At 65.7% G+C, this 23,065-nt stretch overlaps 4 protein-coding genes across 4 annotated transcripts in view; 2 read left to right on the top strand and 2 right to left on the bottom strand.

Annotated features, from left to right (window-relative positions):
- The first annotated feature begins 140 nt into the window (after positions 1 to 140).
- Positions 141 to 8,122, top strand: CHLRE_06g277200v5 (uncharacterized protein). Its single transcript, XM_043063032.1, has 12 exons — positions 141 to 576; positions 850 to 915; positions 1,365 to 1,584; positions 1,877 to 2,118; positions 2,502 to 2,642; positions 2,988 to 3,140; positions 4,230 to 4,778; positions 5,076 to 5,381; positions 5,551 to 5,958; positions 6,196 to 6,399; positions 6,675 to 6,869; positions 7,082 to 8,122. The coding sequence occupies exons 1-12, from the start codon at positions 265 to 267 to the stop codon at positions 7,604 to 7,606; spliced, it is 3,321 nt and encodes a 1,106-aa protein (XP_042923738.1). The 5' UTR covers positions 141 to 264; the 3' UTR covers positions 7,607 to 8,122.
- A 2-nt stretch (positions 8,123 to 8,124) lies between these two features.
- Positions 8,125 to 11,400, bottom strand: CHLRE_06g277250v5 (uncharacterized protein). Its single transcript, XM_043063033.1, has 3 exons — positions 11,077 to 11,400; positions 10,090 to 10,799; positions 8,125 to 9,919 (listed from the first exon to the last, which is right to left on the bottom strand). Exons 1-3 carry the CDS (start codon positions 11,359 to 11,361, stop codon positions 9,031 to 9,033), a joined length of 1,884 nt encoding a protein of 627 aa, XP_042923739.1. The 5' UTR covers positions 11,362 to 11,400; the 3' UTR covers positions 8,125 to 9,030.
- Positions 11,401 to 11,540: 140 nt separating this feature from the next.
- Positions 11,541 to 18,510, bottom strand: CHLRE_06g277300v5 (uncharacterized protein). Its single transcript, XM_043063034.1, has 8 exons — positions 18,239 to 18,510; positions 17,358 to 17,540; positions 16,865 to 17,069; positions 16,037 to 16,572; positions 15,487 to 15,715; positions 14,854 to 15,144; positions 14,482 to 14,643; positions 11,541 to 14,194 (listed from the first exon to the last, which is right to left on the bottom strand). Exons 1-8 carry the CDS (start codon positions 18,268 to 18,270, stop codon positions 13,994 to 13,996), a joined length of 1,839 nt encoding a protein of 612 aa, XP_042923740.1. The 5' UTR covers positions 18,271 to 18,510; the 3' UTR covers positions 11,541 to 13,993.
- Positions 18,511 to 18,640: 130 nt separating this feature from the next.
- Positions 18,641 to 23,065, top strand: part of CHLRE_06g277350v5 (uncharacterized protein) — a 10,192-nt gene continuing 5,767 nt past the window's right edge. Inside the window, exons 1-7 of the mRNA XM_043063035.1 lie at positions 18,641 to 18,814; positions 19,083 to 19,208; positions 20,382 to 20,477; positions 20,895 to 20,975; positions 21,280 to 21,384; positions 21,682 to 21,738; positions 22,185 to 22,260. Of these exons, the coding sequence (XP_042923741.1) occupies positions 18,800 to 18,814; positions 19,083 to 19,208; positions 20,382 to 20,477; positions 20,895 to 20,975; positions 21,280 to 21,384; positions 21,682 to 21,738; positions 22,185 to 22,260 (556 nt within the window). The 5' untranslated portion in view covers positions 18,641 to 18,799. The remainder of the gene's footprint in view (positions 18,815 to 19,082; positions 19,209 to 20,381; positions 20,478 to 20,894; positions 20,976 to 21,279; positions 21,385 to 21,681; positions 21,739 to 22,184; positions 22,261 to 23,065) is intronic.

The raw sequence follows: 23,065 nt of genomic DNA on the forward strand, positions 1-23,065 counted from the left end.
GGGGGCCTGTCAATATGGATGCGTCATGCAGTCATGGAATGACACTCGCTCGGACGCCTGCAAGACTTGTTTACGCATGGTGCACATGTCACATGGCATGTAGATATGTGATATGTATTGCTCAGGCTGATATAATTGGTCCGAACTGCAACCCGCGCAAGTGCACCCTGCTGGTTTCTCTCCGTTTGATAGTTTCGTGTTCCCAGATTGGCCCAGTGATGCATTTGCAAATTCCTTCATAAGCGTTGCTGCAATTTCAGCAGAATGCCGGGCTCGCGCTCGAAGCTCCTTCTCCGCGCGTGTAGCTCGTGGCCTGCGCTGAGCGCCGCGAGCGCGGCGCAGCGGTGGCGACTGCTGGGCACCAGCACAACATCGCAATTGGGCGCCAGCGACGCAGCGTCGTCGGCTGCGACACAGCAACCGGTGCCGGCGTCGGCGCCGTGGGGCCAGCCCGCAGCGTCCGCCGCGGGCGCGCTGCCGCTTGCGGTCCCTGCCTTCAGCGTATGGGGTGCCAACACGAATGTGGGCAAGACGCTTGTGAGCGTGGGCCTGGCACACGCAGCCGCGGCGCTTAAGGTGAGAGAAGCGCCGCGCGGCGGGCGCATGCTTGGGCACTGCTACTGCTGCTGGTGCTGCTGCGGCCGGTGGCCTCCTACCGCTGCGAATACCGCTGCCGCCCCGGTCTGCATCGTCCGGAAACCCCCTCTCTCTCGCTTGCCTCCATTACCATTACCTCCACTCATCCCCACCCACCGCCACCGCCACCAACACCGCCACCACCGCCACCACACATCCACGCACCCGCGCGCCGGGGCCTCCCGCACTGCTGTGGGGCTGCCGCCGCCGCAGGTGCCCCTGGCCTACGTCAAGCCGGTGCAGACGGGCTTCCCGGCGGATTCAGACGCGCGCCTGGTGGTGAGCGTGGAACCGGGACACTGCGTGCGTGTGTGGGGGTGGGTGGGTGGGTGGGATGGGGTCGGCTGTAGCCTCGTGGGGTATGGTTTGCAAGTATGCAGTAAAACAAGGGGTGCGGCATGTCCACGTCCCAGGTACGGTACTGTACCGGCAATCGAGATCCAGAGCCCTTTGCCTGGGAAGCAGCGTGAGGGCTGGCGGGGGGCTGGGTACGGGCGCTTCGGGTGTGACGGCATGCGGGGGGTGTTGGTGTCCGGCCATGGACGCGGGCGCCCTGTGGCTCAGCCGCCGCCTCGGAGCCAATTAGCGAGCCAACTGGTTTGTGTCCTCTGTCAATGCCGATGTCAATGCCAATGCCGATGCCGATGCCAACGCCAATGCCGGTGCCAATGCCGGTGCCAACGCCAATGCCCATGCCAATGCCGGTGCGAATGCCGGTGCCGGTGCAGGCGCTGGCGTGCGGCGGCGCGGCGGAGCCGGGGCAGCATGCGGCAGTAGCAGCGCAGGAGGCGGCGCAGCCGCTGGGCATTAGCAGTAGCAGCAGCGGGGTGCTGGGCTCGGGTGCGGGTGCGGGTGCGGGTGCGGCGGGCGGGTATGTCGCGCCGCGCTGCTCCACGCTGTTCGCGTGGCGGCACGCGGTCAGCCCCCACCTGGCGGTGCAGCTGGAGGGTGAGGCGGGGTGGGTAGCCGATCATGTGGAGAAGGGACGAAGAGGCATTGTGTACTCCATCCTAATAGATTCCAGTAGTCAAGGAATCGTCGCCCAGGGGGAGGAGAACAGCCTGCGTGTGAGTGTGTGTGAGTGTGTGAGGTGTGGGCCGAGGAGTGCGTGTTGGTCGTGGCGCTCGGCCTTGCGGGGGCACCAGGCGGGAGGGCGGCTCGGGTCCGAGCAGGGTGCTCGCTTGCTCCCGCCTCCTCCTCTCCCTCCCCTGACATGCCCGCCGCCCGCCGCCCGCCTCAGGCCGTGCCGTGAGTGACGAGCAGCTGGTGGTGGCCACCGGCCGACACATGGCTGCAGCCGCCGAGCAGCTGCAGCGGCAGGCTGTAGCAGCGGCGGCAGCGGGCGGCGCCGGCAGTAGCAGCACCACCAGCAGCAATGGCGGCAGTAGCAATGGCGGCAGTAGCACCAGCGCCAGTCGTGCGCTGCTGCTGATGGAGACGGCGGGCGGGGTGACCAGCCCCGCGCCCTCGGGCCGACTGACGGTGCGTGGGCGTGGGCGTGGGCGTGGGCGTGGACGTGGGCGTGTGTGTTTTGAGTACGGCAGTGAAGGGCGGGGCGGGGATGGGCGGGACGGGGCGGGGCGGGGCGGGGTGGGGCGGGGTGGGGCGGGGCGGGTCGGGGCATGCCTGATGGCTTCCATGGAACCCCAATGAGGCCCACACCCCATGCTGTAGTACGGCATCGGTGCACTGCTCGCCTCCTGCGAGCACATGCACACCTGTACATACACACACGCTTTGTTTCTCTTGTGCTCAATAAACACACATACACATACCCAGGCACACCTCCCATACCTCTCTCCCACCCCTCCCTCCCCTTCTCCCCCCTCCCTCCCTCCCCTCCCCCCCCGCCACCAACCCTATAGTGTGACGTGCTGCGCCCGCTGCGGCTGCCCTGTGTGCTGGTGGGCGACCCGCGGCTGGGCGGCATCGCGGCCACCCTGTCCGCCTACGACAGCCTGGTGGCGCGAGGCTGGGAGGTGGAGGCGGTGGTGCTGGTGGGGCAGGTGAGGGGGGGAGGAGGGGGATGGGGAGGAGGGATGGGAGGAGGGATGGGGAGGAGGGATGGGAGGAGGGATGGGAGGAGGAGGGAGGAGGAGGGAGGAGGAGGAATGTGGATGAGGGCAGTTTGCGCCATCTTAAGCGAGGCCCAGGGGTGGATGTGGATGAGGAGTGGTACGATGGAAAGCCGCGTGGCCGGTGTGGGTCAGGCACTCAGGCACCGCCTCGTGCACCCACCCACCCGCTCCTGCCCCAACCCATCTGCCCCTCCCCACCTGCCCCTCCCCCAACCCTTCCTGCCCCCACTTCCTTCACTAATCATGAATGTAACCCCCCGCCCCCCCCTGCAGTCCCAGTCCTACGCGGCGGGCGGCCCCCAGGTGGCACTGGACAACGCCGCCTTCCTGCGCGCCCACCTGTCCCACCCCGCAGCCGCCCTGCACAGACTGGGAGCGCCGCCGCCCGAGGTGGTGGCAGTGCCGGGCTGCGGCGCCGCGCCCGAGGTGCGAGTGCGTGTGTTGAAAAGAAAACAACAAAACGAAGCCCGCCCAGACGGCGCGACGGAGTTACTTACGGATACCTACCGATACCGAGCGTCTTGTAGCCGCGTCGACCCCGGTAGTCATACTTGCCCGCAAAAAGCCTGGAACCCCCCCTCGGGCGATCGACGAACGACCTGACCCCGAGTGGCACCCATATGCATTGTATGCGCCGCGCCCTGGGCGCGCTACAACGGTGACCCAGCACGCCTAATGCCCTGATTCCCGCCCGCTGGTCGTAGTCGAGCTCACCTACGGGTGATAGAGGAATTGCAGGCACAGGGGCGGCAGCGAGCAAGTGTCACGAGCAGGGAACATGGCGACAGCGATGTTAAGGGCGGCGTGCAGCAAGCAAGCTAAGACACGCATCCCAGTCCCGGCCCGCTAATGATTGCGGGAAAAGAGAGCGAGGCTGTGGTCGTCGAGAAACTTATAAGGAGTCATCGGCTGCATGGGGTCAAGTCGGCGGGCGTCGGTTGCGGAGCACTAGAAAGCAGCGAACCCCCCGAACTGCTGGACGTGGGCTAGTGTGTACGAGTGTGTGGCGCCGTGGGCTGGCGGGAGCTGGCCTCCCGCTCCCCACTCCACGGCGGCACCGAGGCTAGGCATGCTCGCGGCCGCAGTGGCCGCGTCGGCTGTCCGAAACCAGCCCCCCGGGGGACATCCATATACTCGAGTGCGTGTGTGTGTGCGGGCGTGTGGTCGGCACGGTCAATGCCGAGTGGGGGCGGACACGCTTTGCCTTTGGAGTGCGCTGCTACTGTCGTGCCAACATGCGTTCTCTGTGCTGTTTTTGACAACGCGTGCTCCCATCAAGCCGTGGAGCCGCCCATGCCGCCCTCCTTCGGGTACACCCAAACACCCGCGCTCCCACCCCTTATACTTGATTGATCATGAATGTATCCCCCCTTTACGGCCGCTCTTCAGTGCATCTTATACAGCTTTCCCAATCATCTTTGCAACTCCCGAACGGCTGCCCCCTCCCCCTGCACCCCGCTCGTTTTCGTTGGTTTTGGTTTAGTTTGGGCTGGTCTATACAACCCCCCCCCCCAGGGCCACGACGTCCGCCGCGACGGCCTGGACGCCTCCCTCACCTCCTGGCTGGCCGCCTCCCGCCCCGCCTTCACACACCTGCTGGAGGCGCTACAGCGCCGCCACGCCGCCCGACTGACGCGGCTGGCGGCGGCGGCCGCCGCCGCTGAGGCGCAGCTGTGGTGGCCCTTCACGCAGCACGCCAGCCTGGCGCCCGGCGCCGCCGCCACAGTCATTGACAGCCGCTGTGGCGACACCTGGATGGCACTCAGCCCGCCGGCGGCGCCACAACCAGCTACAGCCGGCGGCGGCGCCGCCGCCGCCGCCTCACTGACTCCGTTGTACGACGGCAGCTGTAGCTGGTGGACGCAGGCGGCGACGTCGGAGCTGCAGCCGGAGCTGGCTCGGGCGGTGGGCGCGGCGGCGGGGCGCTACCTGCACGTGCTGTTTCCCGAGGTTGCGCACGAGCCGGCGCTGGCGGCGGCGGCGGCGCTGCTGGGGCCGCGCGGGCCGGGCGCGGGCTGGGCGGAGCGCGTGTTCTACTCGGACGATGGCAGCACGGCCATTGAGGTGCGCGGGTGTGTTTTGGGGGGGAGAGGGTCGGAGTGCGCGGCTGTTCGAAGTGCAACCGGAAGCAACCGGACCAATGTTCGCGCGTGATACGATTTGATGGAAAGGTTGAACGCGCCGACCCCGTTGCGCTACGGCACTCATACCCACACACACACGCCCCCATGTTTCCGGCGATCGGCGAGCGACCTCTCAGCCCCGAAATGCATCCGTAGGCGTCCATGCATGTGTTGGAAAAGCAACAAAACAAAGCGTGTGTTTGCATGTGTGTGTATGTGTGCGTTTGCGCGTTTGCAGGTGGCTCTGAAGATGGCCTTCCGCAAGTTCCTGGCGGACCGCGGGGAGCTGGGGCTGGACAGCCCCGGCAGTACCAGCCCCGACAGCACCGGCAGTAGCAGCACCAGCACCACCAGCACCAGCAGCAGTAGCGGCAGTAGCAGCGGGGGCGAGCTGCTGGTGCTGGGTCTGGCGGGGGCCTACCACGGCGACACGCTGGGCGCGCAGGACTGCGTGGCGCCCAGTGTGTTCAACGGGCGGCTGCAGGCGCCCTGGTACCGAGGCAGGGGGCTGTTCCTGGAGCCGCCCTACGTGGGCATGAGCCAGGTGGGGGAAGCGGGGCGGGGGGGGGGGGAGGAGGAGGAGGGGTGACGTTGATGGGCGTTGGGCCGGGCTGGGTCATGGAGCCATTGCCGTGCTGTGCTAGCACTGACGTGCCACCCACCTCCCCCACACCTGCTCCCCACCTCCCCCATTCCGAATCCCCAACCCCCAGGGTCGCTGGCAGCTGCAGGAGCCGCCCGCCTGGCTGCGCCGCCACCACCCCGGCCCCCTGCCCAGCTGGGACTCCCTGGAGGAGCTCATGGCCGGCAGTAGCACCAGCACCGGCAGTAGCAGCACCGCCAGTAGCACCGGCAGCAGCCAGCTGCATGCAGCTTACACGGCCTACATCGAGTCGGCCATTGACGAATTCGAGGCGGGTCTCAAGGCGCAGGCGGCGGCGGCGGCTGAGGCAGCTGCATCAGCCCGAGCCAGCGGTGCTGCTACAGCCACTGCTGGCGCTGCTGCAGCTGCAGCTACGGCCGCCCCGGGCCGTCTGGCTGCCTGCATTATGGAGCCGCTGCTGCAGGGCGCGGGGGGCATGCTGCTCATTGAGCCGGGCTTCCAGAGGGCCCTGGCACAGGTGCGTGTATGCGTGTGCGTGTGTATGTGTGTGAGTGTGAGTGTATGTGTGTGTGTGTGTGTTTGTGTGTTTGCGTGCGTGTGCATGCTTGTGTGTAACTACAGCATACCTCTGTTTTGCGTGCGGTGAAATTAGGGAAGCCTCCCAACATTTCCGCCCCTCGCTCCCTCTCTTCCCTCCCTTGCCTGCTCCATCCTCGCGCCCGCACCTCCCGCTCCCGCCCCATCCCCTCAACAGGTGGTGCGCGGCCGCCGCCTGCCGCTCATCCTGGATGAGGTGTTCACGGGGCTGCTGCGTGTGGGCCACGTGTCGGCGGCGGCGGCCCTGGGCGTCACGCCCGACATCGCCTGCTACGGCAAGCTGCTGACGGCCGGCGCGGCGCCGCTGGCGGTGACGCTGGCGAGCCGGGAGGTGTTTGAGGCGTTCTCGGGCCCGAGCAAGGTGGGGCCGGCCTCGCGGGCAAGCGCAGGGGGAGGGTGAGAGGGGTGGTAAGGGGGGAGGGGGGAGGGGGGAGGGAGGAGGGAGGCGGGGCAAAGGGGGTGAGGGGGATGACGGGTGGAGGGAATGGAACGTGAGGGACTGGCGAGAGGATAAGAGAGTGAGGCGCTGTGACTAAGAGCACTGCGGCCGGCACGACGGGTCCTATAACTAGTCATGAATGAAACCCGCCTGACTTTCTCCCCACCGCCCCCCCACCGCCACTGCCGCCCCCGCAGCTGTTCGCGCTCCTGCACGGCCACTCCTACACCGCCTACCCCATCGGCGCCGCCGCCGCCGCCGCCGCCCTGCAGCTGCTCACCGACCCCGCCACCAACCCCAACCTCTGCGCGCCCGGCCGCGCCGGCTGCTGCGGCAAGAGCCCAGCCTGCGTGGCGCCGTGCGGCCGACTGCTGCCGCTGTTTGATGAGAAGGTCAGTTCTTTTGCTTTGTTTGGGAATAATTGTTGTTTATGCAGAGCGAAGAGGTGTTTGCATGCCCTCAGTGTCTGCGGCCTGCGGCTCTGGGAGCACTTGGTCAGTTGGTCCCATGTGGGGCAGGCCGCTTCACCTGCACGTTCTGCGCGCAAGGTGTGCCCCCATTTACCCTACAAGCTTCCCTCATGCACACGCAAACGCAAACGCAGGGTGTGGTGGCTGCGCTGTCGCACCACCCGCTGGTCAGCCGCGTGGTGGCGCTGGGCACCGTGCTGGCAGTGGAGGTGCGGCAGGCGCCCGCCTCCACCCCCACCTCCTCCCCAACCACCTCCGCAACCACCTCCCCCACCTCCTTCCCAACCACCTCCCCAGCCACCTCCCCCAGCTCTAGCTGCCCCTCCTCGCCATCCTCCCCATCCTCCCCATCCACGTCAGCAGCGCAAGCAGCAGCGCAAGCAGCAGCGCCAGGTGCCGGCTCGGCGGCGCGCTACGCAGCCGTCAGTTCGGCGGCGGTGGTGCGGCGGCTGCGGTCGGAGCACGGCATCTACGCGCGGCCGCTGGGCAGTGTGGTGTACCTGATGCTGCCGCCCTCTGCGCCCAGGGAGCGGGCGGACTGGCTGGCGGGGTGCCTGGCGGCGGCGCTGGATGCGTGCTTGGCGGAGGCACAGGCGGAGGCACAGGCGGGGGGGAGTGAGGGGGCGGGCAAGGGGCGGGAGGAGGGCGTGGTGGTGTGATTGGGCGGTAGTGTATTAGTGTAGGTGGGTGGTTGGATGCGGGAGTTGCGGGAGCGGTGACGGCGTGAGCAGGGTGAGCAGGGAGGGAAGAGTGGGCTGGGTGGGCTGAGCGATGTCGACGTGGTGAGACGTACGGCGAGACGTACGGCGAGATGGTGGTGCACATGCATGCCTACCCACTTACTTGCAGTGCAGCCCGCGGGCAGGAGCAGGTGGGCTGCTGGTTGCGTGTGATCCAACAGGACATGAGAGCGTGAGTGGTGAGCGCACGGTATGTGGATCAAGAGCCCCCAGGGGTGAGCGTACCGTACGTAGCCCGGAAGAATGAGGATGTGTGTAATCGGATGTGCTGCCCCTGCGATGTTACGGCTTATTGTGGTGGTGCATCAGGGGTGCGTTCCCCGCTGAGTGGTTGGCATGGCGGTGCGGGCCTTGTTGAGATTACAGCTGTTCCCGCCCCACGCATCAGGAAGAGGGACACTGACCGAACGGTGGCGCATAGGCGCATTTCACGCAGCTGCGCTTTTCAGCCCAGCCCTCTCCCACCAGCAATCCCCGTACACCAGCACGTACCATGAGTCCGCGGCTCTGCGTACAAAGCAGTGCGTACGTACGTACGAAGCAGTGCCCACAGGTACAACCCTGCTGGTACCGCAACCTCAACAGGCCAACAATAAGCCACGGCCTAGCCGTGTGTCAGCCGCAGCAGCACGCGCGTCAGGTTGCCACTTGCACCACTGCACCAGACATGGCGTTGCAAGCTGAGTCCTCACCACCCCACATGATGACATGACGTGCGTGACACGACTGCTGAGTGCACATCAGAGCACATGCGTCGCAACTAGCCCGAGATCTCACGACCCCACGTTATGACACGACACGACAGCACCTACCGCCATTGAACCCATTGCGGGGGTCTCTTCCCCAGTGCTGGGTCTCTTCCCCGGCTCCCAAGAATGTCGCACAACAGGGCAGCACGTGGCTCGTACCCGTTAGTGAGCTCTCAAGCCGGCAGGGCAGCACCCTGTGCAAAGTTACAAACTCGCCAACTCGCCCCGGCCAGCTGACCCCCCTTCCCGTACACTGCTGACACAATACGCCAACTAACCCACCCGCAGATACGCAGGTTACCTGTCATGCATGCACCCGTGTAGCTACAGTCCACGTGCAAAAGTGAACGTGCCTCAGGCGTCAACTGTTCCGCGCTACTCCCGTGCAGCATCCCACGAGGTCTCATCACTAGTCTTGCCCGAGCGAACGAGTGTCCGTCCATGCTTCTGCCAGGACACGCATTTCTTCATGCATGCCACGCACATGCCAACACAAGCCACCATATGGTGGCACGCGAGGATGCATGCATACATCCTCGCGTGCAGTCCATCGTTGCCGCCATGCACCTGATGACCGTGCGGCACGTGCGACTACTACAGCAACAGCAACGGCGGCAGCAGCAGCGTGACGCTGCCGGTGAGTCGCACACCGCACAGCAGGTAGCGCGACCAGCGCGCCGCCACCACACCAGAGCTGCTGGCACTGCCGCTGGTGGGGCCGCTGGCGGTACCGCCCGCCGGCTGGTCAGCGGGCGCCTCCTTCAGTTCCAGGGCGGTGGCCCAACCCCTGCTGGCCCCAATCTTTATAACGTCACTGCCACCAAATGCACCCGACCACGACGGATGTACACCAGCTCCGCGCACGGTAATCCGCAGCCGGGGGACCGCCACGACGGCTCCATCCAGCAGGAGCGTGTTTCCCGCCGCTGCCCCGGCAGTAGCGCGAGAGCGCAGGGCCGCCGGCAGCCGGGGCCGTACCCAAATATCCGCTGCCGCATCACTAGTCCAACAATCCACGTAGGGGTTCCACTCCCAGCCCTGCGCAGCAAAATGGTCGACGTGACGGGCGTCGGCCAGGATGGGGTCGAGCCGTCCCGTGCTCCACGACTTCATGCCGCCAAACGCCTTCGTCAGGTCTGCCAGGCTGGCATTGAAGCTGATTTCGCGGCCCTCGGCGGTCAAGCACTGGCGCCGCCGCTGCGTGCTGAGCCAGTTTGCTGGCCAGAGCCTCATCGCTGCGTTGCCTCTCATGGCGAAACGCTCCTGCACAGTCATCGCCGTGCTGTAAGTCAGCAGGCAGGTGGCATCATCACGTGTCATGGGCAGCCAGCCGCCGGCACTGCCAGGGCTGGCCTCGTGCGCCGCGGCCAGTGCGGGCAGGACCCAGCCGAGGTAGGCACGGCTGCACTGCGACAGCCGCAGCAGCCCGCACAGCCGCCGGCGAGTGGCCGCGTCCGTGCGGCTGTGGTTGGCGGCCATCCACCTGGAAATCATGAGCAAGGCGGTTTGGAAAACACGACAAATGCATCAGTGCGACAGGAGAGAACCGAGGGAGGGCTGAATGCGGCAGGGTACGTGTTTGCTACGCCGTGGTACAATCCAAGCCCTCTTTCTCGCACCCTGTAACCCTCTGCCCCGCCACCACACACTCACTCCGCCAGCACCAGCACCACGCTGCTCTCGCTGTCGGTGCCGAAGTCGTCGCTCTCAAGCAGAGCCTCCATGCCCTCAACCGGCAGCGCCCGCATCTGATCATAAAGCTTCTGCTTGTTCAGCACCGCCAGCGCGTCACCAAAGTGCGCCACCAGCTGCGTCTTGGCCTCCGTCAGCAGCGCCGCAAAGGCCGCGTCCTCCGCCGGGTCAGGCCACACGTCACTGCAGCTGTACAGCTCCAGCACGGCGGAAGAGGATGGCATCTGCCGATGAGAGGCCGCACCGCCACCGGCGTTGGTGCTGGCGCTGGCGCCTGCTGCTGCTCCCACCCCGGCCCCGCCGCCGCCTGCCTTCAGCAGCTGCTCTCTCACCGCCGCCAGACACGCCTCCACGCAGCCCTCCATCTGCAGGTAGGCCGCCTGCCGCCGCACCTGCAGCACCTCGCGAATGCCGCTGCCGCCCGCCTCCACGCGGCCCGTGTAGGCGAACTGGATGGCGGCACGGGCCGCCGGCAGCTCCTCCTCCCCGCCCACCATCACCTGCAAAATCGGGAGCTGCGCTTTCGCCGCGGCGGCGATGGCAGTAGCAGCGGCAGGGGCGGATACCGATGCTGCTGTTGAGCTGGTGCTGGTTGCTGTGGCCTTTGGCCCGTTCTTCTTGACAATGCTTAGGCTGATGTCCACCGGGCCCGGTGAAGCTGGCCAGTCCAGCTGCATGTCAGAGGGCATGACGGGGGGCGTCACACGAAGTTGGAGCTGCATTGCTCGTCGCAGGCGCAGCGGCGCACCCCTTAGGGCTGGCATTGCTACTGTACTAGCTATAGGCGCACCCCTTGGGGTTGGCATACTAGGAGCTAGAAGGAAAGCGGTCGTGCCCACGGCGGGTCGGGCGGGGTTGATCCCTACCAAGCGCTTTGCCCAGCCCGCACACCCTGCCCTGCTGCCCACCCTTCCCTCCGCACAGCGCCGCGGACACGCGCGCCCCGACCTGAGCTGCAAGCTTGTCCGACGCGAAGCGCAGCACGATCGAGTGCGCCGGAAGGGGCTCGCCGCACCGCTGCCCCAGGCCCAGTTCGCGGCCGGGAGGGGCGCGAGTGCTGCTGCTGGCGGCGCCATGCGGGCCGGGTTGCTGCCCCAGCAGTCCTCGCTCCTGCACGAAGACCAGCTGGCAGTCCGCCAGGAGGGACTGGCCGAACAGCCCCGAAATGCCGCGGGCGACACGCGCGTTGATGGGCGCGGCGGGGCCGCCCGGCTGCTGCTGCTGCTGCTGCATCGTCGGTGCCGCCGGCGTGGGAATCGCTGCGGCGTCAGATTAATGTAAAAGCGGCGGGTGGGCGAGCTCAGCCAACCCTACAAAGCTGCCAAGCGCAACTTTGCCTGGCCCGTGACGCCTGGGGCCGGATGTCCTTTGCAGGCCCTTGGACGGCCTGCTTTTGCGTGGAACCTTGGAGACTCTGGATGGCTTCGGGAGAGCTCCCTTGATTGGCCGTTGCTTTGCCCGCCGGCGGTATATCGGACCATTTGAATCTCAGAAGGCCCCGCCTACTTGGGGAGAGGGCCGGACAGCAGCCGGAGAACATCCCCGCTGGCCACCCCGCCGGCCCGCCCAGCACCCAGTCAATCAGGGGTTCCCATGTCGTTAATCGTCATTGCCCTTTCTCATTTTAATTTGCACCCACTTGCTTACCACGTGTCCAGCAGTTGTAGGCATTAAAACGCTCCGCGGATGCCAAAGAACGCTTACACCAGGTGTTCCCCAGATCAGATGCAAATCACTGTCCAAGTATTCCCGTATTGCCAGTCCTTGGCTACTGGACTTGCAGCCAACCCTCTTCTGCGCACGCCATGCAAGTCACCGTCACCATACCGCAATTACCCGTTACCACACCGCATCTGTAACCCGGGCGCCGCGAAGCGCACCTCACCAGCCATGCGGTAAACATTATTCTCAACACGGCGTGTGAGGGACAGAACTTGTGTGGAGTGCGTGGCAGCGATAAACTCACACCCACACATGCGCACCACCTCAGCACACACACCGCCACTTCCTGCACTTGCGTGCTCCACAATGCCGGTCGACCGCCTGCTTGTTGCCCCATACATGCATTATGCATTCGTACTCGATTGCGTCACGGCCATCGCCATTTGCCATGCATGGCCACCTTCCGCAATTCCACTTTCATGCAGCCGCCCACCAACTTAAGAGAACATCTATACCTACCAGTACCAGCGCATACACCTCACACGCGCGCCGCCTGCACTCGTACTCCAAATGCACGCGCGCGTACAATCACACACACACACACACACACACACACACACACACACACACACACCCCATACCCACTTGTCTAAAAACGTCCGGGAGCAGAGGAAAGGAGAGTTCCGGTGCAGGTTTAGTGCGAGTGCGGGGCCTTCCCGTGCCGACTTCTTCCACGCCTCAAACCTCCAAGGACCCCAACACGCACAAACACACATCGTACTTCGTTCAAAGTGGTGCACCGGGCAGACAGGAACCGCGCGCGGCGAAAAACCCGTAACGGTATCAGCATCGTGGCTCACCGCGGATACGATAGTCGCGTACGCATGTTCAGATTCCGAAAAGCCAGATGCCGTAATGCTAGTGACAACTACTACTGGTGTGGTACTGCTACGTACCGTACTGCTCCAAACGCTCCCTCCAGCCGGCGGAATACACATACGCTGCCTGTTCGCCGGCACGACCCAAGACTGCCCCACGGACAGGGCCGAGGGCCCCTCACCCGTTGCCCAAAGACACGCGCGTGGCCCTGCACCGGCACTGCGTGCCACCAGCCTTTCCCGACACACACACGTGCGCACATGTTTCCGTTGAACAGACGCACACACACGCGCGCGCGCCTCCAAGCCCGGTCTCGCACCGACCCACTCTAATTCCCCAGTCCGCCGCGTCTAGCATAGGGCATTCCTCAGGATTGAATAACCCCCCAACAGCCCAACACACAAAGGTCAACCTCCAGGATTAAGCCACAGCTGCAAGCGCTGCACCTGTTCCGCGCCCGCCACGTCTCCGGCTAACCCTCGCTCTCCATGTCTCCTGCTCCCGTCCTCCACTCTGCACTGTCACACGCATGCGCGCTTTACTGCCTAATCGCGCCCCTCCGTCCACTCAAAGAAGCGGCACACCAACCTGCGTCTCTGCCTGTCCTGCTATGTTCCCACTCGCCGATACGATTCGGTTGCAGCTCCTGCAACACAACGCCTTGCAGCAGCAATCATACCCCCGTCGCCTTGAATCGCAAGGATTGACGTTGATGTGAATGTTGGTGCCGTACAAGCTCCAGACGTGCGTGTCCGTGTGTCTGGCGGCCTCCAAACAACCAACACGCAACATCGCACGCTCCTGGCGCATGCTCATCACGGGCACTCAGTGCTCCAATTCCAATGCAAATGCAGTCATGACAATCCAATTGAATTCCGACACCGCTTGTTCTTGCGGATGCAGCCTCGTGCTTCATGAGACCCATCTGGGTCAAGATGGTTATCCTAACAACAACAACAAGTCAAAGCAAAGAAATTGGATCATGAGGAGAAGTTGATAAACCCGGACCCTGCGTGCAGCCCCGAACGAAGCGGTCGCTGCTGGGTGCGTCACCACACATGGTCACACGTATGTCACACACACGTCACACACACGTCACACCGCACCGCCAGGAAAACCACAATGACACACCACTCGGCTCCATGCGGCGATGCCCGGCAGCCTCCCACGGCTTCCCGATGGAACAAAAAATGAATACCAGCACACGCCCACGCACCCAACCAACCAACCAACTAGGCAGACTACACAACTACCAACCGCCCGCCCGCCAAGCCGCTCGGCCTTGCGTTCAACCCCCATGTCAAGCAGCCCTCCCGCAGCCCGTTCACAGCCCATGCGCGCGTAGGTGCGACAGAAAGGGATCGCCACTGACGCCGCCGCCGGCGCTGCCACCCATGCCGCCGCCGCCGCCGCCACGTCCCACCGCGTTATTCACGTCCGCCACCACACCGCTGCCGGCCAGGCGGCGGCCCGTGCCGCGCGGCGGCTGTGTGGGGTCGGGCAGCCCGTTCTCGGCGCGCCACTCCTGCAGGAAGAGAGGGAGACAGGGAGTGCGTGTGTGTGACTTGATTGTCCGGAATCGTGAGGCGATCACATGCGTGAAACCTCCAGCGAGCCCTCCAAACCCTATACCGCTACACTGCGTGCGCATACATATAGTGCCCGTTCTGATCTCCTACACACTACCACACAGCACACACACACACACACGCACACAACCCTCCCTCACCCCCCTACAACCCTCCACGCCCTCCTCCTCCCCCTCCTCCTCCTCCTCCCCCTCCTCCTCCTCCCCCTCGCCCTCCCCCTCACCATGATGGCTGTGCGCACCACGTTGTTCGGGTACAGCGCCCTGCTGGTGAAGGGCAGGTTGGTCATGGGCGAGGTGAGCTTGCCGGCACCCAGCCACTTGGCGATGGCGGCGCGCTCGTAGGTGAAGCCGTCGGAGGCGACCGCCGGCTCGCGCATCACCTCCTGCGGGTGGGGGAGTGGGTGGCAGTGCGCGTGTGTGTGGAGGTGAGAGGGTGGGAGTGTGCCCCCTTACACCTCTCCGCCGCACCCTCCTACGCCGTGGCAGGCACCCACCCCACCCCCATGCACCTGTGCTTCAATCCCAATCGCCTCTCCCCTGGCAACTCCCCTCCTTCCCAACACCCCAACACCACCACCACAACCATGACTTGCCTGGGTGATGGGGCACACAAACATGGCCGGCGGCCTCAGCTCCCGCCCGTCACGGCCCATCAGCGCCGACTCGCCGTTGATCGCCGCCGCCAACGGCCGATCCGGATCCAGCGCCGCCGCCAGCTCAGCAAAGCCGCGCGCCGCCGCCAGCGCCGCCGCCGTGGTGCCGCGGCGGTCGGTGACGGCCCGTGGGTCGGTGCTGCGGCGGCGGCCGAATGGGGCGGCGGCGCCGCTGCCGCTGGTGGCGGAGGGGTTCCAGTCGGCCAGCTGCTCCTCCGTGGACAGCGACAGCTGCGACAGCGCGCACGGGGCGAGGGGCCAAGGGCGAAGGAGAACGAGAGCGTGAGCTTGTTGGCGCTTATGGTTATTGTGTTCTGCGCGCGCGTGTGCGAAGCCTACCAGCACAGGGTTTGGGTTTCAGCTGCCACAGCCCCTCCAGGCACTCCACCGCTTACGACTACGAGATGCCCCGAGCGTCGAGCCCGCCGCTGGACCCAACCCGGTCCCTCCTCCCGGCCCCTCCCCTTAAGCTGGACTTCCTAACCCCGCCCCCTATAACCCCCATTGCACGCTCCAAACCCCCACTGCAACCCCACTGCCCCCCCTCCACACACACCCCCGCTGCGCGCTCACGTGATGTCGCAGCACGGCCAGCACGAAGTCCAGGTGGCCCCGCATGGCCGCCACGTGGAGGCAGGTCCAGCCCGCATTGCACGGCATGGCTGCCTCGAACACGTCGGCGGCGGCGGCGGCGGAGATGGCGGCGCCGGCGGCCAGCAGCAGCCGAGCTGCGCCCAGGCAGTTGGCGGCGGCGGCGAAGTGCATGGGCGTCAGGCCGGCGCCGTCGGAGGCGCCAGCCAGCCTGTGTGTGTGTGTGTGTGTGTGTGTGTTCATGTGTGTGTGTGTGTGTGTGTGCGGTGTGTGTGTGGTTGTCAAGGACGGGTAGGTGGGTGGGTGGGTGGGTGGGCGGGAGAGCCAGGGGCCCGCAGCGTGGGCCCACACCCCATGAGCACAGCCGCCCGCTGCAGACGGTACGGCAAGCGTGTGACACATACACACACACGCACGCACGCACGCACACACACACACACACACGCACACACACGCGGCCCAGCACCACCACCCCTTGCCGTACGGCCCCCACCCGCCAGTGCTGTGCTACCCCGCGAGTGCAGCCGCCCACCTTGCTACAGCCGTCACCGGCCCCAGCTGCTGCTGCGACGACGGCGACCGAGCCGCCGCCGCCGCCACCGCCGCCGAGCCCGATCGACTGGATGGCGACACGTGGCGCGGCGTCAGTGCACTGCTACCACCGCCTCCTCCTCCTCCTCCTCCGCCGCCGCCATCCGCTCCTTCCGCCGCCTCAGCTGCGACTGCAGCTGCTACAGCCGCCGCGTCCGCCGCCTCCGCCGCCTCCAGCAGTAGCCGCACGCACTCCTCGCTGCCGGCCGCCGCGGCCAGGTGCATGGCGGTGCGCCCCGCCTTGTCAGCCCGCAACAGAAACTGCTCACAGCCGCCGCCGCCGCCGCCACTGCCGCCGCCGCCGCCTCGGCCGGGCGCCGGCCCCGCCTCCGTCAGTGAGCCTGAGGACTCCGGTGTCGCCGAGCCGGAGCCAGACCCCGAGGAGGAAGCCGCCGCCGCCGCCACCGCCGCCGCCGCCAGCGGCCCCGCCTCGACCAGCAGCAGTCGTACCGCGTCCGCGTTGCCGTTCGCCGCCGCCTGGCGGGTGTCAAGTTGTGGGGTTTGTGTGTGCGGTGGCGCCGATGTGAGCGTGTGTGTGTGTGTGTGTGTGTGTGTGTGTGTGTGTGTGTGTGTGTGTGTATGTGTGTACGTTAGGCAACGCCAGTGGTGCCGGTGGCGGCAGTGGTGTCAGCGCCTCGGTCCGCCACCACCGTCGCGCACAACCTTCCTCTGTGCCCTCACACGCGCAATCCCGCACCCCCGCAACCCCGCACAGTTACACAGTTACACACACACGCTTTCCCTTGTGCTGTTTGAAACACGCACGCACCACGTGCAGGCAGGTCTGCCCCCGCTTGTTGGGGCTGGCCAGCAGCTCGCGCAGCTCGCCGCCGCCCGGGAAGCCGTGCTGCCGGTGCAGCGCCAGCAGTAGCTCCAGCATGGCACTGCCGCTGCTGGGGGCGGAGGCGGCGGCGGCGGCGGCACGGCCGCGTCCGGCGGAGCCCTTGCAGGCGGCGGCCAGGTGCCAGGCGGTGCTGCGAGGGGGTGGAGGAGAGAGGGGGGTTGTGTGTAAGCAATAAGTGATACTTTGAATAAGCATTATTGTGAGTGAGCAAGAAGGGATACTATATGAGGATGTAAAGAGGAGAGGAGAGCAATCAGCACTGCAGCACGCAGGTGGCGGTGGCGACTTCGGCGCATTGGTGCGTGTGTTGGTGTGTGGGCGGGGGGTGGTGCGTGTGTGGCGAGAGCAGCTTGCATACCGACCTGGGGCCGCGCTCAGCACAGCACGCCCCATACCCATCGCCCCTCGGAGCACGCACCTCTTGGCGGGGTGGGTCTTGAGGCTGCACACCAGCAGCGACCGCGTCTCGCCCACGTAAGCCGCCACCTGCGCCGCCGCGCCCTCGCTGACAGCGCGCGCAAAGCCCTCCGCCTGCTTGTCACTGGGCGAGGAGCCGCCGTGCGCGTGGCGGGAGCCGGCGCCGGGGCCGCCGCCGCTTAGCCTGCATAGGTGTGAGGAGGTGGTGGGGAGGCGGTGGGATGGGATGGGTTCGGGGGGTTTAAGGGGGGATGGATGGGTGTGGGTGAAGATGCTGGGATGGAGGTGATGTGCGTCAGACGGGGATGCGTGGTGGGGCCGGGCGCGACCGGCCGCGATGAGCAGCCGTGCGTGCTGGAAAATGGCACGTGTGGGAAAAGGGTGGCGGAAACGGAGAGTGGGGAGAAGCACGGGAGGAGGTGCTTTCCGGGTGCGCTTTTGTTGGGCTTGTGAAAAGTGCACACGGCGGTTAGGAGGGGCTAGGGGCCCTTTGGCGAAAGCGCTTGGCACGGGCTTGCCGCTTGCTCCTGCGTCGATGAGGTCAAACTCCAGTGTTTGTGGAGCGCAGATCCGGGGCGTCGTACGGCGGTGGTGCCGGGGGCGGTGGTGGCTGTGGCCGAGCGCAGGTGAGACCACCAGACCTACAACCCCGTTCGCCTTGCAGGGACGCTCGAGGCGCAGGGGCCAGCATCGGCGCGCTCACGACTCGCTCGGAACGTATCTCTTTGCGAATCAAGTCCACTGACGCTCCTGTCCTACGCCGGCACGGCCCGCAACGGCCCGGAGGCCTGCCCAAATGTCCTCAGTGCCCGCTCCCGCATTGCCCCCTTCCTGATCGCCACACAGCGCCAGCAGGCCACCGCGGAGGCCACAACAACTAACCCGCTTAAAGCCGCTTTGCAAGCGGCGAGCATCTTTGAAGGTGTTGCCTCCGCTTTTGCAAATGTTTGGTCACAGTCACGCCAGAGCCTCCGAATCGTCTCGTCGAAGCGGGTATCTAATTTGCAGTCGCACAAATAGCCTCAGGAAGAGCCAAACTGCAAGTACGGTCGCTCAGGACAAGGGGCGTCGTCAGAGTGTTCATATGCCTGCGCTAGTTATGCGCCGTATCAGTCAGATTGTGAGGGCAAGGCTTGCAGATGGTAGTCTAGTGGTGTTCTGCAACTGGCGAAGGAGCACTGCACGCTTCCGCACCGAAATTCACTGCCGCATCAATTTGGCAAGTCATCCCGGCCGGATTTCGTGTTTTGCCCAGCATGTCCTGTAGCAGTCGGACGCTGTAAAACGCCGCTTCGAACTCAAGGTCACAAGCAATAGAAAGCACGCAAGAACGAAAACCTTCCTGCAACACCGCTGTTGTAATAACTCGGATACCTATCGGGGCGTCACCCCTACAAACAATGTCTAAATCATAACGCATCAAGGCAAACGAAGGAGAGCAGGATGGGTGGGCGAAAGGCGAGTCGCGTTTGGCGCGCAAAGCACTAGCCCAGGCCTTGTGCCCGAGCTAAGTCACAACCCTTTCAACGACGAGCATGTGAAAATGTCCATGGCTGGGGCCCTGCCGGGCCGGCGGCTTTGGATCGGGTCCCGCAGGTGGTGGGGGTGCGGGCCCTTCCCCCGGCCTCTCCTTCCCTGCTTCCCCTTCCCCTTCCCCCCAAAACACACACACACACACGCCTCCTTCCCCCTCCCCCCAATGCCGCAACCCCCCGCCCGCCTGCAGGTGTCGTACTACTACGACCCCGACATCGGCGACTTCTACTACGGGCAGGGCCACCCCATGAAGCCGCACCGTGTGCGCCTGGCGCACTGCCTGGTCACCCGCTACGACCTGTGGCACCACCTGGACGTGAGGGGGGCGGGGGGGCGTGTGTGTGTATGTGCGTGTGTGGGGGGGGAGAGATGGGGGAATGGTTTGGGGGGGATGTGTTTGAGGGGGATGGTTTTTGTGGGGGGGGACGGCGTGGGGAGCTGGCGAGGGGTTAGTTTACACCAAGGGGGGGCGGCAGGGGCGGGGGCCAGCAGTAGCGACAGTGTGGCTGGCACAGGCAGTGCCGGCAGTGCCGGCAGCGGTGGCAGTGCCGGCAGTGGTGGCAGCAGTGGCGCCGCAGTGGCGGCAGTAGTGGCAGCGGTGGCAGCGGCAGCGGCAGTGGCTGATGCAGGGAGCGACGAGGCCAGGAGGGCAGTGGGGCAGCGGGGGGCAGCGGGCGGAGGGGGAGTGTGGGGTGGAGGAGAGGCAAACCGGCAGGGGGTGGGCTAGCCGTGGTGGGGCGCGGCGTGGGGATGATGGTGGTTAACTTTATTCCAAACCCAGCTACCGTAAACGTGGAGGGGGGGCAGGCGTGTGTGTGTCGCCGTGCCGACACGTTGCCTGGCGGGCGGCTTCCCCGCATGCGGCTCTCAGGACGTGTACGCATCGGACGTGTAGCGATCCCACTTGCGTGCGCCACGTGCAAACACACGCACACATACACATACACACACACATCGCATCGCATACACTGTCTTTGCGTAACGTTTTCCTTGTGCTCTTTAACACACACACACACACACACACACACACACACATCCTTCGCCTGTGCCTCAACGTTTCGCCCTTTGCTTGTAGGTGAGTTCGGCTACGATCAGCGGGCGGGCTATTCGGGTTAGGAGTGCCTGGGAACGTTGTAGGACACTCGCATGGGCTTGCACCCTTGGGATCGTGTGGACACTTATCCCCACCCAAGGTTAGGTAGATGGGCGTAACAGGTGCTTCGGGTAAGTATGGTCTCGGCTCGGCAGGTGGGTCGGCTGCGGTAAGTATACTCTGAAGGTAATCCGCGGCCGTAATTCTGCATCGCATACACTGTCCTACGCGTAATGTTTTCCTTGTGCTCTTTAACACACACACACACACACACACACACACACACACACACACACACACACACACACACACACAGACGCCCTGCCGCCCTGCCGCCCTCCCTCTCCCTCTCCTGCTCTCTGCTCTCTGCCCTCTCGACCACACATGCGCGCTCAGATTGTGCGGCCCTGCCCCGCCCGCAAGTCGGACCTGGTGGCCTTCCACACGCCCGACTACGTGGACTTCCTGCGGGCCGTCACACCCGCAAACCAGGTGGGAGCGGGGAGGAGGAGGTGGGAACAGGGGGTGAAGGGGGGAGGAGGAGGAGGAGGAGGAGGAGGAGGAGGAGGAGGAGGAGGAGGAGGAGGGAACGGGGGGGGGGTGAAGGGGGGAGGAGGAGGAGGGAACAGGGGGGTGAAGGGGGGGGAGAGGAGCGGGTTAGGAAGTAGTTAGGTAGGGAAGTGAGGGGGAGGATGGAGAGGGGGGAGCGGGGGCAACGGGGGGAAGGGGGGAGGGGGCCCGAAGGTAGGGCGGACGGGGGCAGGCGCGGAACGCAGCGTTTTGCCAAGGCTGGAAGCATGCATATGCACGGGGACAGGGAAGCGCGCTCGCTCGCTCGCACACATGGCTGCCAACACGCGCTCCCCACACACCCATGCCCCGCCAATGCCTCGTTCCTCTCGCCCCCAGGACGAGCTGTCCGCCGCGCTCAAGCAGTTTGCGGTGGGCAGTGACTGTCCCATCTTTGACCGCATGTACCAGTACTGCCAGGTGTGTGTGTGTGTGGGAGGGGGGGGTCAGCGGGGGCGGCAGGGGGGGGTGACGGGGGAAGGGTCAGGCGGGGGGAGGTGCGGTTTGTATATACAAGTCAAAGCTAAAACAAACGGTGGGGATTGGGGGGGCAGGTGGGAGGGAGCGAAGGCGTGTGGAGGGCTAGGAGGCGTGGGGACTCGATGAGGGGTGGGTGCGGGCCCTGGTGCTGTTTGGGTCGCGGCCAACCCGGTCTTAGTGCGCGAGTGCTCTCCATGCGTGCTTGCAAGCCTCCCCCCGCTACCCTCCCTTCCCTTCCCCCCAGATCTACGCCGGCGCCAGCTTGGGTGCGGCCATGCGCCTGAACCACGGCCTGGCAGACACCGCCATCAACTGGGCGGGCGGCATGCACCACGCCAAGAAGGCCGAGGTGGGGGTGGGGAGGAGGACAGGGAGGGGAGGGAGGAGGGAGGAGGGGAGGGAGGGGAGGGGAGGAGGAGAGGGAGGGAGGAGAGGGAGGAGGGGAGAGAGGGAGAAAGATAGGCGGGGGTGGGTCAGTGGGGTATCCAGACTACTGGCATGAGACCCTTGCCACCAATGCCATGCACACACACCTAAATTACACGTCACACACACGCACACACACACGCCCCTCCCCCATGCCAGGGTAAAACTCCGCATCTCCATAAATAGTTCTGAAATTAACCTCCTCCCACCCCGCGCACAGGCCAGCGGGTTCTGCTACGTGAACGACATTGTGTTGGCCGTACTGGAACTGCTCAAGGTGGGGCTGGGGGGGGGGGGGGAGAAAGGGGGGGGGGAAGGGTGGGGCGGGCGTGTGTGTATGGAGGGCGGCGGGCGCGGGGCAGTGGAGTGGGAGTGGGCATTGAGGCTTTGGCTGGGCGTGCCACGCACGTACGCAATTACCCCTGCCCTCCCCCCCTGCTCTTGCCGTTGCCTTAACCTCGCAAACCTTCTCCGCCTCGCCCCCTGTCTACTTCGCCACACTTCTCAGTACCAATCTTTGCACCCCCCCCCACGGCTTCACTTCTTAATAATCATGGATGTAACCCCCCCCCCCACCGCTGCCACCTCTGACGGGTCATGCGGTCATGCCTGCTTCCCCCCTCCCTCTCCCCTCCCCCGTCTACGCTGCAACTGTACCTGCCTACGACTTCACTTCTTAATTAATCATGAATGTAATCCCCCCCTAATCCCCCCCCCCTGCAGTACCACGCCCGGGTGCTGTATGTGGACATCGACGTGCACCACGGCGACGGCGTGGAGGAGGCCTTCCTCACCAGCGGTAGGGGGGCGGGAGGGTGGAGGAGGCCTTCCTCACCAGCGGTAGGGGGGCGGGAGGGTGGAGGAGGCCTTCCTCACCAGTGGTAGGGGGCGGGCAGGGGGGGTGGAGGAGGCCTTCCTCACCAGTGGTAGGGGGGCGGGAGGGTGGAGGAGGCCTTCCTCACCAGCGGTAGGGGGGCGGGAGGGTGGAGGAGGCCTTCCTCACCAGTGGTAGGGGGCGGGCAGGGGGGGTGGAGGAGGCCTTCCTCACCAGTGGTAGGGGGGCGGGAGGGTGGAGGAGGCCTTCCTCACCAGCGGTAGGGGGGCGGGAGGGTGGAGGAGGCCTTCCTCACCAGTGGTAGGGGGCGGGCAGGGGGGGTGGAGGAGGCCTTCCTCACCAGTGGTAGGGGGGCGGGAGGGTGGAGGAGGCCTTCCTCACAAGCGGTAGGGGGGCGGGCAGGGGGGGTGGAGGAGGCCTTCCTCACCAGTGGTAGGGGGGCGGGAGGGTGGAGGAGGCCTTCCTCACCAGTGGTAGGGGGCGGGCAGGGGGGTGGAGGAGGCCTTCCTCACCAGTGGTAGGGGGGGCGGGCAGGGGGGGTGGAGGAGGCCTTCCTCACCAGCGGTAGGGGGGCGGGGGGGTGGAGGAGGCCTTCATCACCAGTGGTAGGGGGGCGGGAGGGTGGAGGAGGCCTTCCTCACCAGCGGTAGGGGGGCGGGGGGGTGGAGGAGGCCTTCCTCACCAGCGGTAGGGGGGGCGGGCAGGGGGGGTGGAGGAGGCCTTCCTCACCAGTGGTAGGGGGGCGGGAGGGTGGAGGAGGCCTTCCTCA

This window comes from Chlamydomonas reinhardtii, chromosome 6 (genome assembly GCF_000002595.2).
Source record: "Chlamydomonas reinhardtii strain CC-503 cw92 mt+ chromosome 6, whole genome shotgun sequence".
NCBI classification, from domain to species: Eukaryota; Viridiplantae; Chlorophyta; class Chlorophyceae; order Chlamydomonadales; family Chlamydomonadaceae; genus Chlamydomonas; species Chlamydomonas reinhardtii.

What these genes read in the sequence shown, in the direction of transcription:
- CHLRE_06g277200v5 (XM_043063032.1), top strand. Translation starts at nt 265, where the DNA reads ATGCCGGGCTCGCGCTCGAAGCTCCTTCTCCGCGCGTGTAGCTCGTGG. An exon ending in CGGTGGTGCTGGTGGGGCAG is followed by an intron (nt 2,643 to 2,987) that starts GTGAGGGGGGGA and finishes CCCCCCCTGCAG; the next exon opens with TCCCAGTCCTACGCGGCGGG. An exon ending in TCCAGAGGGCCCTGGCACAG is followed by an intron (nt 5,959 to 6,195) that starts GTGCGTGTATGC and finishes TCCCCTCAACAG; the next exon opens with GTGGTGCGCGGCCGCCGCCT.
- CHLRE_06g277300v5 (XM_043063034.1), bottom strand. Translation starts at nt 18,270, where the DNA reads ATGCTCGCCGCTTGCAAAGCGGCTTTAAGCGG. An exon ending in AAGACCCACCCCGCCAAGAG is followed by an intron (nt 17,070 to 17,357) that starts GTGCGTGCTCCG and finishes ACCCCCTCGCAG; the next exon opens with CACCGCCTGGCACCTGGCCG. An exon ending in CCGGTGACGGCTGTAGCAAG is followed by an intron (nt 15,716 to 16,036) that starts GTGGGCGGCTGC and finishes ACACACACACAG; the next exon opens with GCTGGCTGGCGCCTCCGACG.
- CHLRE_06g277250v5 (XM_043063033.1), bottom strand. Translation starts at nt 11,361, where the DNA reads ATGCAGCAGCAGCAGCAGCAGCCGGGCGGCCCCGCCGCGCCCATCAAC. An exon ending in CGGACAAGCTTGCAGCTCAG is followed by an intron (nt 10,800 to 11,076) that starts GTCGGGGCGCGC and finishes TCTGACATGCAG; the next exon opens with CTGGACTGGCCAGCTTCACC. An exon ending in GTGGTGCTGGTGCTGGCGGA is followed by an intron (nt 9,920 to 10,089) that starts GTGAGTGTGTGG and finishes CATGATTTCCAG; the next exon opens with GTGGATGGCCGCCAACCACA.